This window comes from Notamacropus eugenii, chromosome 1 (genome assembly GCF_028372415.1).
Source record: "Notamacropus eugenii isolate mMacEug1 chromosome 1, mMacEug1.pri_v2, whole genome shotgun sequence".
In the NCBI taxonomy this organism is placed as follows: domain Eukaryota; kingdom Metazoa; phylum Chordata; class Mammalia; order Diprotodontia; family Macropodidae; genus Notamacropus; species Notamacropus eugenii.
Window position 1 is genome coordinate 581,295,941 of NC_092872.1, and position 12,776 is coordinate 581,308,716.

The 12,776-nt window shown below is 38.9% G+C and overlaps 1 protein-coding gene across 3 annotated transcripts in view; it reads left to right on the forward strand.

The window, feature by feature from the left end:
* PLCB1 (phospholipase C beta 1) overlaps nucleotides 1–12,776 on the forward strand; it is an 891,415-nt gene that overhangs the window by 679,730 nt on the left and 198,909 nt on the right. For all 3 annotated transcript variants that reach the window (XM_072634430.1, XM_072634433.1, XM_072634431.1), the window contains exon 11: nucleotides 1,702–1,859. In XM_072634430.1, the coding sequence (XP_072490531.1) occupies nucleotides 1,702–1,859 (158 nt within the window). The remainder of the gene's footprint in view (nucleotides 1–1,701; nucleotides 1,860–12,776) is intronic.

Here is a 12,776-nt window from a genome sequence, read left to right on the forward strand (position 1 = left end):
AGGGGGTAGATGTGACAGAAATATTTTAGCAATTCTTTTTGTGGTGTCAAAGATTTGAAATTAAGGATATGCCTATCAAATGGAAAATAGTCGAACAAATTATCTTAAGTGAATAATACCATGGGATAACATTGTGTTGCAAGAAATTATGAAAGGGATGTTTTCAGAGAAACTTGGGAAGGCTAATATGAAGTGATCCAGGTTGTAGAATCAGGAGAACAATTTGTACTATAACAATATACTTAAAGTGTATAATTTTGAAAGACTGGAAAACTCTGTCTGATAAACTCTGTCCAATAATGATCCCAGAGGATCAATAACAAAGTCTCCTGCCCAAGATGTCATAGACTAATATGCAAAATGAGACACATTTTTGGATATGGATAACATGGAAATTTGTTTTTGACTATATTTATCATAGTAGTTTAGGTTTTTTTTGTTTGGGTTTATTTGGTTTTCTAATGAGATTGAGGAGAGGTATGGGAGACGGGGGAGGAGGGAAATGTAGTTTAGCAAGCAAGTGTACATGGCAAAGGTTTATTTTGTTTTGTTTTCTTCATGGACCCAACTCAGAGTTTTCCAAGTTGTCATTCTCTGTAGTTATCTAAGTTCTTTCTTCCCTCTGCTGATTCTTAGGAGGTTGGAGTAAGGATCTGACTTTTAAGTCCCAGAATGATAACAGGTTAGGGCGAAGGATGTTAAGTATGAATGTATTGATATGAGCCTGTAAAGCATCCTATAAAGCATGATGTCAATGTAAGACTTTTAAATGACTATTACGAGGGATGATTTATATGGGTAGGATAAGAAAGAAGACTATATTCAGAAGTAAAGGGATGTGGAAAAAAAACACGTCAATAAAAATCATAAAAATAAAATAAAATAAAAAAATTAACAGTCAACTGAGGGAGACAAAATCATTCAACAAACATTTATTAAACACCTACTACGTGTTAGGGGCAGGGAGCACAAAGACAAAAGTCAAACAATCTCTGGCCATGTTCTCTTGGGAGAAGCAACCTGTATACAAAATAAATATAAAGTTATTGTGGCTAAGGTCAAAAGAGACTCTCTATGAGGGAGCCTCCAGCTGAGCCAGATGAGAAGCTAGGGAGCTTAACCACAGATAGGCCAGTTTGGCTTGGACGTAGGGTATGTGAAACAGACGAAGGTGCAGTACGTCTGGAAAGCTAAGCCAGAATCGTAATGTGAAAGACATTCAGTGTCCATCAAAGGAGAAGTCTACTTTAGGAATATTAATTTAGACAACTGAGTGGAGCATGGATCCTGGGATCAGAATCACCATTTAGGAGCCTCTTAGAATAGTTCAAGCAAGAAGTGATTACATCCTAAATTCGGATGATCCCCCTAATTCAGAGAAAGGAGGAATGTAATAAATATTACAGAGGGAAATTGACAAGATTTGCCAATTGATCGGATAGTGGGAGTAACGGAAAAGAAAGAGAAGATAATTAAAGTTTCAAACCAAGTGACCTGAAGGATGGTGGTATCTCTAGACAGAGTTCAAGAATTCATGAAGCAGGCAGGTATAATTGGAGTGATGAGATCACTCTTTGCCACTCACTTGTAATCTTCTTTTAGGAAAATGTTGAGAAGTACGTTTTCACATAGCGTTGAAAGACCTTACCTATGCTACCTTTTTGGTGACTGCCCTGCTCTCATAGTCTTGTTCTTCCACAGCTGGCCAGCTAGCTGGCAACTCTTCAGTAGAGATGTATCGCCAAGTACTCTTGTCTGGCTGTCGCTGTGTGGAGCTGGACTGCTGGAAGGGACGGACAGCAGAAGAAGAGCCTGTCATTACCCATGGTTTCACCATGACGACGGAAATCTCTTTCAAGGTATGATGGATCATTCAGTTGATGGGAAATCCTACCTCTTTTCAGGAGAACTTCATGGGCAAGACTGTGGAGTGGAGAGCCTTGGACTTTGCTTTTAGTCTCAGCTCTGTAACTCTTTGGCTATGTAACTTTGGAAAAATCAGTTTGAACTTTTGTCTCCTTATTTTTAAAGAGAGAACTTTGGATTTGATGATGTCTGTATTACTTCCTAGTTCTAAAAGTCTATGAAACTTCAGCAACTTTAGCTGAAGGTTTAGTTTCTGATTCTCAGTTTTCATGTGGAAAAACAAGATTTTTATCAGTTCTCAGGTCCTGTGATCAACTACTTTGATTTTGATAATCAAATTCATTAGAAACTCACTTACAAAACAGATCAGTTTTTCAATTTACAGTATGAAGGTGATGTGGAGTGGTATACTTCTCATTTAATTAACTATTCCTGTTCCAGTACAAAATAGCCTCTTTTGGGCAAGAAGTCTGCAGATAGTTCTTGCTCCTCCATCCCACCCCCAAGCAAGGAGCTTATATTTTCCTGACAAGCCTTTGGTTCTACTAATTACTGTTCAACCTGAGTCACCTAGGGCAAGTTACTTTAATTTCATTAGTGACATCTCATCAATTTCCAAATCACTTGCTAAAAAGACTCTATCAAAATAATTAGGCCTGAACTAAATGGATAGATTTCTTTCTGATAAAGTTTCTTTTCCTTCTTTTTCTTTTACCTTAATCATTCCTTGTCCTAGATCAGAGTCAAAAATATAAGACACCTTAGAGGTCACCAAAGTCCAATCCAAATGTGAACAGAAATGGGCTTTATGTCATCCCTAAGAACTACTTATCCAGCCTTCATCTGACAACTTTCAGTGGTTAACAACACTTTTCCTCTCCAAGGAAACCCATCCTACTTTGTGACAGCTCAAATTATTACAGAGAGAGAGAGAGAGAGAGAGAGAGAGAGAGAGAGGAAGGAGAGAGGAGAGAAGAGAAAGAAAAGGAGAGAGAAGAGGAGAAGCAAAGAGAGGAGGGAAAAGGAGGGGAGAAAAAGAGAAGAAGAGAGGAAGAGAAAAGAAAACAGAAGAGAAGAATCTGATTTTGCATATTTCTCTCATCAGCCCTAGTTCTTTCTACCATCTGGGACCAAGTGGAACTTACCTTCCCTTCGTAATAGACCTTCAAAAATTAGACTGCTATTGTCCTCTTTAGATCACTTTTTTTTCCTTTAGGACAAATAACCTAGATTATTTTAGCCTGTCTTTTGCATGGTATGGTTTTGAATCCCCTCATCATCTTGATTACCATTCCCTAGATGCTCTGTGTGTTTTCTGAGCATCCTTACTGTAATGCAACATACTGAACTAAACACAGTACTACAGATATGGTCTGATTCAGGCAAACCACAGAAGAACTCTCACATCTCTCATTCTAGGCACCATGCAGCTATTAAAGTGGCCTAAAATGAAATTTGCTTTTTTTGGTTGTCATTACACTGTGTTGACTCACTTAAGCTTATAGTCCCCTACACTCCCATGTTTTCTAGCCAGGTTTTATCTTTCCTATATTAGTAAAAATTGATATTTTTAGCCCAACAAGGGTTTTAAATTTATAATTATTGAATGTCATACTGTTAGATTAGACCTATCATTCTATCTTGCCAGGACATTTTTTGTAACTTGATTATGTCAACCCATATGTTAGCCACCTATCCCTCCATCCAAAGATTTAATAAACATAGGACTAAAAGCAAATCCTTAAAGTATTCCACTAAAGAACTTCCTTCAGGCTGATGTTGTTACATGAATTGTCTTTCTTGGGGTTCAATCTTTTAAATCTACCTAGCTTAAATATATTATAGTCCACAGTTCTGCATCTTATCCACAGTGATATTCTGAGCAACTTTTTGCAATGCCTTGCTGAAATTAGATATAAAAATTGCTTATTACCACTTATGTAGTGCTTTAAGTGTCACAGAACCCTGAATATGTTATCTCATTTAACCATATTGTATGCATGTATATGTATTCACCATACGTTATGACTGTGACATTCTTTTGGTCTACCCGTATAGTAATTCTGTCCAAGAATAGAAACGAGGTAACTTTCATCTGACTTGTTTTTGATGAACCTATATTGGTTCCTCATGGCTCTGGGATTTACTGTACTTTGGGTCCTTATCCCTCCGCACATTTATGTACGCATATATAGGATTAGACTATATGACATCGACTATCCCTTGTAATGCTTGACGTCTTGCAATTCTGTATATCATGAGGCTTAATCTAGTATTTTAATACCATTGGAGACAGAAAAATAAAAAGGAATATCTTCTGAAGAGTGATAAATCTGTCTAGTGAGTAATTACCAATAGGCTGGTCAGTCATATAAAGTAGCACTATGAGGCAAGGGAATTCTTATTCAACAAGGGAAAATAAGAATAATCAGTATGAACAAGTCTTTTAACCCTGGGAAAGAAGTCCTTCTCAAAATGCTTTTCAAAATAAGTACTTATGGGAGGTGGAGCCAAGATGGCGGAGTGAAAGCAACAACTCACCTAAGCTCCTGGACAAACTCCTCTGGATATCTCTGAAAGGAGAATCTGACCAGACTTTGGAGGTGTAGAATCCAGTGGGTGACAGACTTTGACAGATTCGGAGCCCAGGTTGGACTGGAAGGTCCACGGGAAGGATCTGTTCCGCGGGGGTAAGCCCCCAGCACACAGCACAGCACGGTCAGCGCAGCAGGGCGGAAGGGACCTGAGAAGCCCGAGAGTGGCGGGCGAAACCAGCAGAGCAGGAGACAGGCCAAACCGAGCCGGTGAGAGCCGCTGAGCGCCAGATATCAGCGCAGCAGCCCTTGAAACCTTCAGCCTGAAGACTAAACTTTGGTAAGTCACCTACTTGAACTTCCAGGAGCTAGGATGGCGGAGTGATCAGTAAATGCTCTCTCCTCCCCCCTGATGACCGTGAAAGAACCATAAAATTCTTCCCCAGATAAATCCTGGATCAGCGGGAACAGCAGAAGGGGGCAAATAGTCTCATAACACCAGAGGCTAGAAAAATAGCAAAGGGGAATTCTTCCTACTGTGGTGGAGGCGATCTGGAGGGACAGACGACCCAGGGCAGAGAAAATTCGCACTGAGACCCAGGCAAGCCTCAGAGCCGGGAGACAAGCCCCAGGAGGGGCGGGAACACGCATTAGCTTCTAGGCGTGCCCCAGCCCTCCAGGGGAAAAGGGAAGACAATAGGGAAGCTGGGATCACCATCCCCTGACCTTGCCTTTGCCTCAGGTCAGCTGAGGAGATCTCCTGAGACCAGACCACCCCTCCCACACACCTAACAAGCTAACCCCAGGGTTGATCTGGGAAACAAAAAAAAAAAAGCCTGCTTTTTGCCTAGACACACATCAACTCAACTTAAAGATCTGTACCTTCTGACTGAAAGAACCAGAAGCTACAACACTCAGCCAACATCATGAATCGGAAAAAGCAGACGAAAAGTGAAAAAACCATAGAATCTTTCTATGGGGATAAGGACCAAAACACAAACACCAAAGAGGTCAGAGCTGAGACTGTACTTCCATCTGAAACCTCAGATGGGTCTATGAATTTCTCGCAAGCACAACTAGATTACCTGGAACATCTGAAGAACGATATAAAAGAAAAACTGGCCAATGATTTTAAAATTATAAAAAAAGAATTCACTGATGAGAACATCACTCTGAAAAGGAAAATTGAACAAATGGAAAAGGAAGTTCAAAAATTAACTGGAGAGAATAATTCCCTAAAAGGAAGAGTTAATCAAACAGAAAAGGAAACCCAAAACCTAATTGGGAAAATTGATCAGATGGAAAAGGAAACCCAAAACCTAACTGGCAAAATAAGTACTTATCAGTCTCTACCTACTCTTCAGGGAATCTAACCAAATCACTACTTATTGACAATAAGTAGTTATCCTGAATTGTCTTTTCAGGACTTATGTCAATCCCCAGGGCAATTCTCTAAACAGTCAGACTGCCTGGTCTCTTTACAGCTAAGTGTGGAATAGCTTTCAATTGATCTGCTAACTCTTGTGTGTCTTGTGAATACCAAGATTTCTCAAGCAAAACTCAATCACATCAGTGAAGATCTTGACAATGAATTTAATATCGTTTCTTTTATCACTCTTCTGAGCTGAAGTTGTAGCTAGAAAATAAACTTGTTTCTTCTGTCCTAAGTAATGGATGGACTATCATAGTGTGTAGGCATTCTTTCTATCCTAGTAGTCACCAAAGTCAATAAAAAAAATAAAAACATTAAAAAAGAAATAGTTATAACCCATGCCCAAACATCACTGATACTGGCATTAATCCTGGTAAGAGTTACATCCGTATACTAAGAAAGCTACATGTTGTTTTCACTGCAGGTTTTGTTCTAGTCTCAGAATCCTGGCATATTCAAATGAAATATACTCTTGTGGGTTCCCTTGAGGATGGTTAGATATAGTTCGAGATGTCAGCCAAAGCTGAAACACATCTCCTTGAGTTTTGTGTTTTCAGATTTCTGTCTTTGTCTGAATAGAGCCTTGTAGAAAGTCATACACTAAGGAATATTTTTCATTCAACACTGTGGCAAGCATGGGAACTTTCAAGTTTCTAGCTGGATATGCCTTTTGAAATGGTCAGTTACTACTGATAAACTAAAGCTTATGTTCTTCCTGTCATTTTTAGAGAGAGTATGTTAAACGTATGCTAGTATTTCTATTAATCAAATATGTAGCGTAATTTCATTGTACTATTCTTTGCACATGTTGAGAACATCTGACACTTCTTGGTTACATCTGCATCCATCTTGGATCATCACAGTCTGTTTCTTATTAACCTTAAGGGCCTTTCTTGACCCATATGTTCAAAGTCATCCTGTAAAGCTTTCAGGGCCATGGAGCAATATGAATTGGGTAGGTCCATCTGCTTCCTGATGCCATCTGTGTGTTCAGTAACAATCTGTTACAGTATTCATTTTCCGGCCCAATTTCTACCATTGTCTGGACAGCAGGGTACCCTCAAGGCAATGGTATGCCAAGGGCAACCCGAGGGTGTCAGTCTAGCTTGGGTGTAAGTACTAATAAAGTAAACTGGGGAGGGCAACTGTAATGAGAGAAGAGAGTTCATGGACTAGAAATTGCCTTCCCAACAATTGTCAAAGGAAAGCAGCAGGAATGGACTGCCAACATTGGGACAGATACAGCCCATGGACTCATCAGGGTTTTGAGGAAGAACACTAGACACAATGTGCCTCTGCCCCAGGGGCTTTAGCTAGATTTCAGTTGAGGTAAGAATTAGAATCTCTCAAAACTGGAAGATGGGAGACAGTGGAAACTCAACAAAATCTAGATCCCCAAAATCTAGCCTCAGGAATTCTTTCAACCTTATGATGGGCAATCACCCACAGCTTTATAGGAATATCTGTTTTGGGAGAAACAGCCCTGGAAAATTCCATTAATGTAATTAAAAATATTAATCCATCACTTCCTTCCCTCTTTGTACTGTAGTATGTGTGTATATGTGTATATATATTTACCTATATATATGTGTGTCTATGTATATATGTATTATTGTACTGTGATTGTACTTATTGGCATGATTTTATGTCTAAAGTTCAAAAAAAGCAAATTTTCAATTTGTTTCTTTTCTGGTCATGATTATTTATTTCATATCATGATTATTGCTGAAATAATTTTGATGAATGGAAGGAGTGTTAAAAATGATATACCACTGTTTCAAGGACTGAGAGGTGAGTCTTTAGGCATCACTGCCTTCTTGGCTTGTATTTGTTCTTTCAGTATTACCTCAGCTCTTGCTTCTCAGTTTCTGAGCAAAAAAGATTGATTCACACATTTTGCTGACATGTTATCTGATGGAAGTTCAGACTCTCAGTTGTCCTGCCATTTGCTTATATTCTAGCGCTTTGCATGTCAAATGGCCTTGACTCATGATTTTGTTAGCTTTACTGATTTGTGACTTTCAGGATGGGACATCTACATTTTCTGTTTCCTCCCTCCTCACCCCCTTTAATGGTATTTGCTGAATTTGTAATTGGTTAGTGATGATAAATATGCCTGGTAAGCAGCATCTAACTTGGCACTGGTCAGAATATGTCAGTGGATTGCTGTCAGTCTGCTATTATAAATTTCCTGCACATACAAAGTCTTTGAACTCCTCAGTGACAGCTCACAGGTTGTAAATGGGAGAAATAACTCTTGCTGTCACTGAGGTCTTTGCCGGTGAATGCAGCTGGTCTGGCGGCCATCACCCTTTCAGAACAAAGCAGCTCCTAAGACCTCCAAGCTAGCATCTCTAAGCAAAACAAAAAGTTTTCATTGGATCTGCATAGGCCAACACTGGCTGTGTTGTGTTGTGCTTCATAAACACTAGTATGTATATGAAGCAAATCTTAGAAAGCTTACGCACATCTGTCCATCTATTAGTCTTCAAAGTGCTTTGAGAGTTTTAAGGCAACTTAGCATATCTTTCCATTCTGTTTCTGTGCCTCTGTATCTGAGTGGTCATTCAGTAATTTGATAATAACATCATAGTCCTTGAAAGAAATTGCATTAATCATAAAATTCTTTTAAAAAACCTTTTATTTCAAAGGTTCTTTTGACACAGCCAAGTCAACAACACTTACATTTCCTCAGGAATGGTACTCATGCGTCTTTTGATGCTATTTCATTAACATATTTAACAGAAGCTCTGCAAAAGTGGCACCTGTCAATTGAAAACTTAAAGGCATTTATCTCCATCTCTGGGATTCTTAATCTGGGATCCACAGACTCCTTGAGGGTTCATAGATAGATTTCAAGGGGCCATGAACTTAAATGAAAAAAACCAAAATCTTTATTTTACTAACTTTTTGTTCTTTTGTAATGTAGTATATAAAATTCATAAGGTGAGGAGGAAAATAACTGTTAGCAAGTATAGTTCAGCTGTGACCTCCATGCCTGCAATGTGTAGCACAGAGTGAGGGCTTCCATGCTTTGACTGTAGGTCCAGTCTTATATATCATGTGACACAAAGAACCAAGATGAAAGTAATGGGAGAGTGCTCTGTTATCTAAAGGAACAGTAAAGAGATAGTATTTTCTAAATTACCTAATAAGGACTGAGGAATGTGGAGCAGGTACCATAAGAGTACCCTTCTAGCAAAAGGCTGACATGGACAAGCAGAGGAACTGGGACTGTATGATTCAAATAAGTTTTCTACAGTCAGCAGTAATCTTGTACATTTCATTTTATGATTAACAAAATGAGAAGGGGTCTCACAAACCTCTCCTTAGCTCTTCCCATATTTTCATCAGATTCTTCTAATTTTCTTCCAGAATCTTTCCAAATATAGCAAGGTTGTCAACGTTCACCAACACTTATAAGGAATTCGTGTCTCCAACTACTTTCCACATTGGTTTTTGAAGTGTAGATAGTGTCCCACAATGATGCCTTTGGGCATGTGCTAACACTGGCAAAAATCCAGCTGGGAAGATCTAGCCTTCTTATCTTCCTCTCTCATAGGAATCTGGTGGCAGGCAATGTACAAGTCCAATATGCAGAATCTCTTTCTGCCTCTTGAACTCTTGGTGCAGTGCACATCACGGTTGACTTTGGCCCTTCTTTTTAGGGTCCAGTAATCTACACATATATGAATCTTTCCATTTTTCTTTGGAACCACCACCCTAGGGGATACATATAGGCTGTGAGGCTCTGTGACGATGCCATTGGCCAGAAGGTTCAAGCCATGGTCTCTGAAGTCATCCTTCACAGACAAGAGAATTGTCCTGATTTTTCTGGAGAAGTTAGTATTATTCTTAGGGAGAACTCTTTTTTTCTTTGTGAAAAAGGGCAGATCCAGAACAGTTAAAACATGTGTCAATCAGACCTGTGAGAAAGATGAGTGTCATTCTAAAAGGTGGAATGTTGGCTTCCATTACCTTTGATTTGATTGATCAAAAGCAGGTGACACAAAATGACTGATCCTGGTTGACCACTGGCTAACAATTAGAACCTCTGCCAGGTCCAAGGGTCTGCGGCACCATACCCTCTCCATTTTTACTAAAGAAACCCTCTTATCTCTGGATCCAAGAACATGGTAGACTGTGTTCAATCCCACGGGAATTAGCTGCCTAGAAAAAAGGTCAGACTATTTTTATTTTTCTATTCCAGCACCCTGGGCAAAAATTACATAAAATTTTCATTTTGTCTTATGTCTAAGATGTCCCCAAAAGTACTCAATTTTACAGTGTAGATCACATAGGAGATAGGTATTTATTTCTTGCATGTTAAAAAATACTTAACATAAAAGGTTTTCATAAAAAAATTGATAAAACAATCACATAAGCTAAACAAACAGAAGTAATTACTATAATGCTATTAGAAATTGATACTTAAAATCTGAAGTCATTAAGCAGTTGCCAGGAGTGTGGAATACACATTTTCCTCTCTGACCTTGACTCTGTTCTGTATCCTTTGTGGTAGATGTTTTCTGGCAAGCCTCTCCAACTCACATGGTCACCTGCAAGCCTGATCATGTCCATCTTGAGATCAATGTTCCATCACCTACAATCGGGCCAAGAACCAGAAAGTAGAAAAGGAAGCCAGAGGCCCAGCACCCTCCTGTTCCAACTGCCGTGTGAAAAGAGTAGATGTCCTGCCAGGGTGTTGGTGGAGGAACCGCCCATCCCTTGCAGGAAATTCCAGTATTGTTTAATACCCCTTGGAGGGTAGAAGGAAAATACAAAGTTTTTAAAATCCCTTGAGTCATTAACTCTTCCTGATTATTAACCAATGAGGGGATTGCTTCATCAATCTCAAAGTACCCAAGTCCTTAGCTCTGCTGGAAGCAGCCATGGAGTTTGTCATTCTTGAAACATGTAAGCACTAAACTAACACAGATGGTTAGGTGGAACTAAGTAGAACAGTTCAGTGCTTGACATGTCCTGTTATGCATATGAATACATATCTATGTAATAGAATATTATGAATGCATGTGTCTGTATATGAGAGACAAACAGTGGAGCCTAGTGGATAGAGAGAACTGACCTCAGAGTCAGCAAGACCTAAGTTTGAATCTCGCTTCTGTTATATACTGTGTGACATTAGGTAAGTCACTTAATCTCTCAATACTCTGGGCAACTCTCTTAAAAATGTAAGTTGTCTGCAGTGCTAAAGGGAGTTTCATCAAAGGGAAATTCCATGTGCATATGAAATCACAGATCCATTCCCTATCCCCTATGCATGTTGTATGTATGCATGTATGTACATAAGCGTTCATGTAATTTGACTTTAGGCTTGACTGTTGTCTGGGAAACAGATAGAAAGATGACCCCTAAAATAACACTGGGATCAGAGAAAACCTTGGGGAGGGGGAACAGTCAATTTTTGTAATGGCTGAAAAGAACTCTAATTCAGGTAATACACACCTAGATAATTGGGTATTTTGTAGGTTCATTTTTTGTGCATTCCCTCCCCCCGAAAATTACTTAGATGTAATAAATAAAGAGAAATATAATCTAAGTCTAAGGAATTCAGTTTTTCAAAATTGTGTGAAAAGCTACCACACAAAAATGATTAGTGAGAAAACATCATTTACTGAGTATTATAATTAATGATGTTCCTGATATATTCAATGTTTCCATATGGGTTCTTACCCAGATATAATTTATTGATGTTGGAATATAGGATAAAGTGAAGAAATGTGTTAATCAGACAAAAGTCGCTAGGGAATTTCTTTTGTATTCCTCCAGGATGTGCCACAACACCTTTGGGATACAGTTAGAAGTTGATCAAAGATTTATAAGTTAGTTAGATGTCTCAGTGGATAAAGCACTAGGCTTTGGAGAAAGAAACAACTGTAGTTCAAATCTAATCTCAAACATATTAGCTGTGTGACTCTGGGCAAAGTCACTTAGCCTCTCTTTGCCTTGGAGGCAGTTAGGTGGCTCAGTAGATAGAGCTCTGGGCTTGGAATCAGGAAGACCTGAATTTAGATCTGGCCTCAGACATTTACCAGCCTATGTAACCTTGAGCAAGTCACTTACCCCTTTTTCTTCAGTTTTCCTATCTGTAAAATGAGCTGGAGAAGGAAAGGCAACTACTCCAGTATCTTTGCCAAGAAAACCACATGGATTGTATTGGCATGCTATGATCCACAGGGCCACAGAGAGTTGGACACTGACTGATCGACAAGAGCTTACGTTGTTATACACTCAGGAAGATAAAGGGAGCTGGTGCCTCTTACAGAAGAAGCAATCTAGAATCAGCAGATACCAAGTACCTTAGAATATACCAGGTGTGAGTAAACTAGATAAAGATGCAGATGAGAGTTGAGAAATAAAATAAAATTTTCTTTGGTAATCATTGGTAGCACTTGATAGACTTATCAGTCATTTTAACAATTTCTATGATTAAACCACCACCCCCTTTTCATCCTTCTGTGAGTCTGGAAAGACTACATCACAGGATACTGATCTTCTGATCAAAGATTTAAAATGTGCCTGTCTCCCACTAGAATACAACAACACTTCATTCTTTGCATAGTCTTTTAAAGAAGATCAATAGGTATTTGTTTCATCCCCCTATTTTTTTCTTTTCTTTCATAACCCATTCATTCAGTGAATTATTCCAAAGTACTGTTGGAACTAATGGAACTTTCCAGAAAATGCCAGTGGAAAAAAATTCATTTGTGTAACCTTGGCACTACTGTTGGCCACAATTCTGTTGAATAATTTGAGTAGATAAAGATGGTGAAGAGATAAGGAGATAATAAGGACAGACTGCTGAACCTGGAAATCAAGGCACTTGCCCTTTGTTCTCAGTCTTCCAGATGTGACCTTGGAAACATCCTTCCTAGGCTACATTTACTTAAATTTCAGTTATGATGTGAGTTATTTAAATGAAA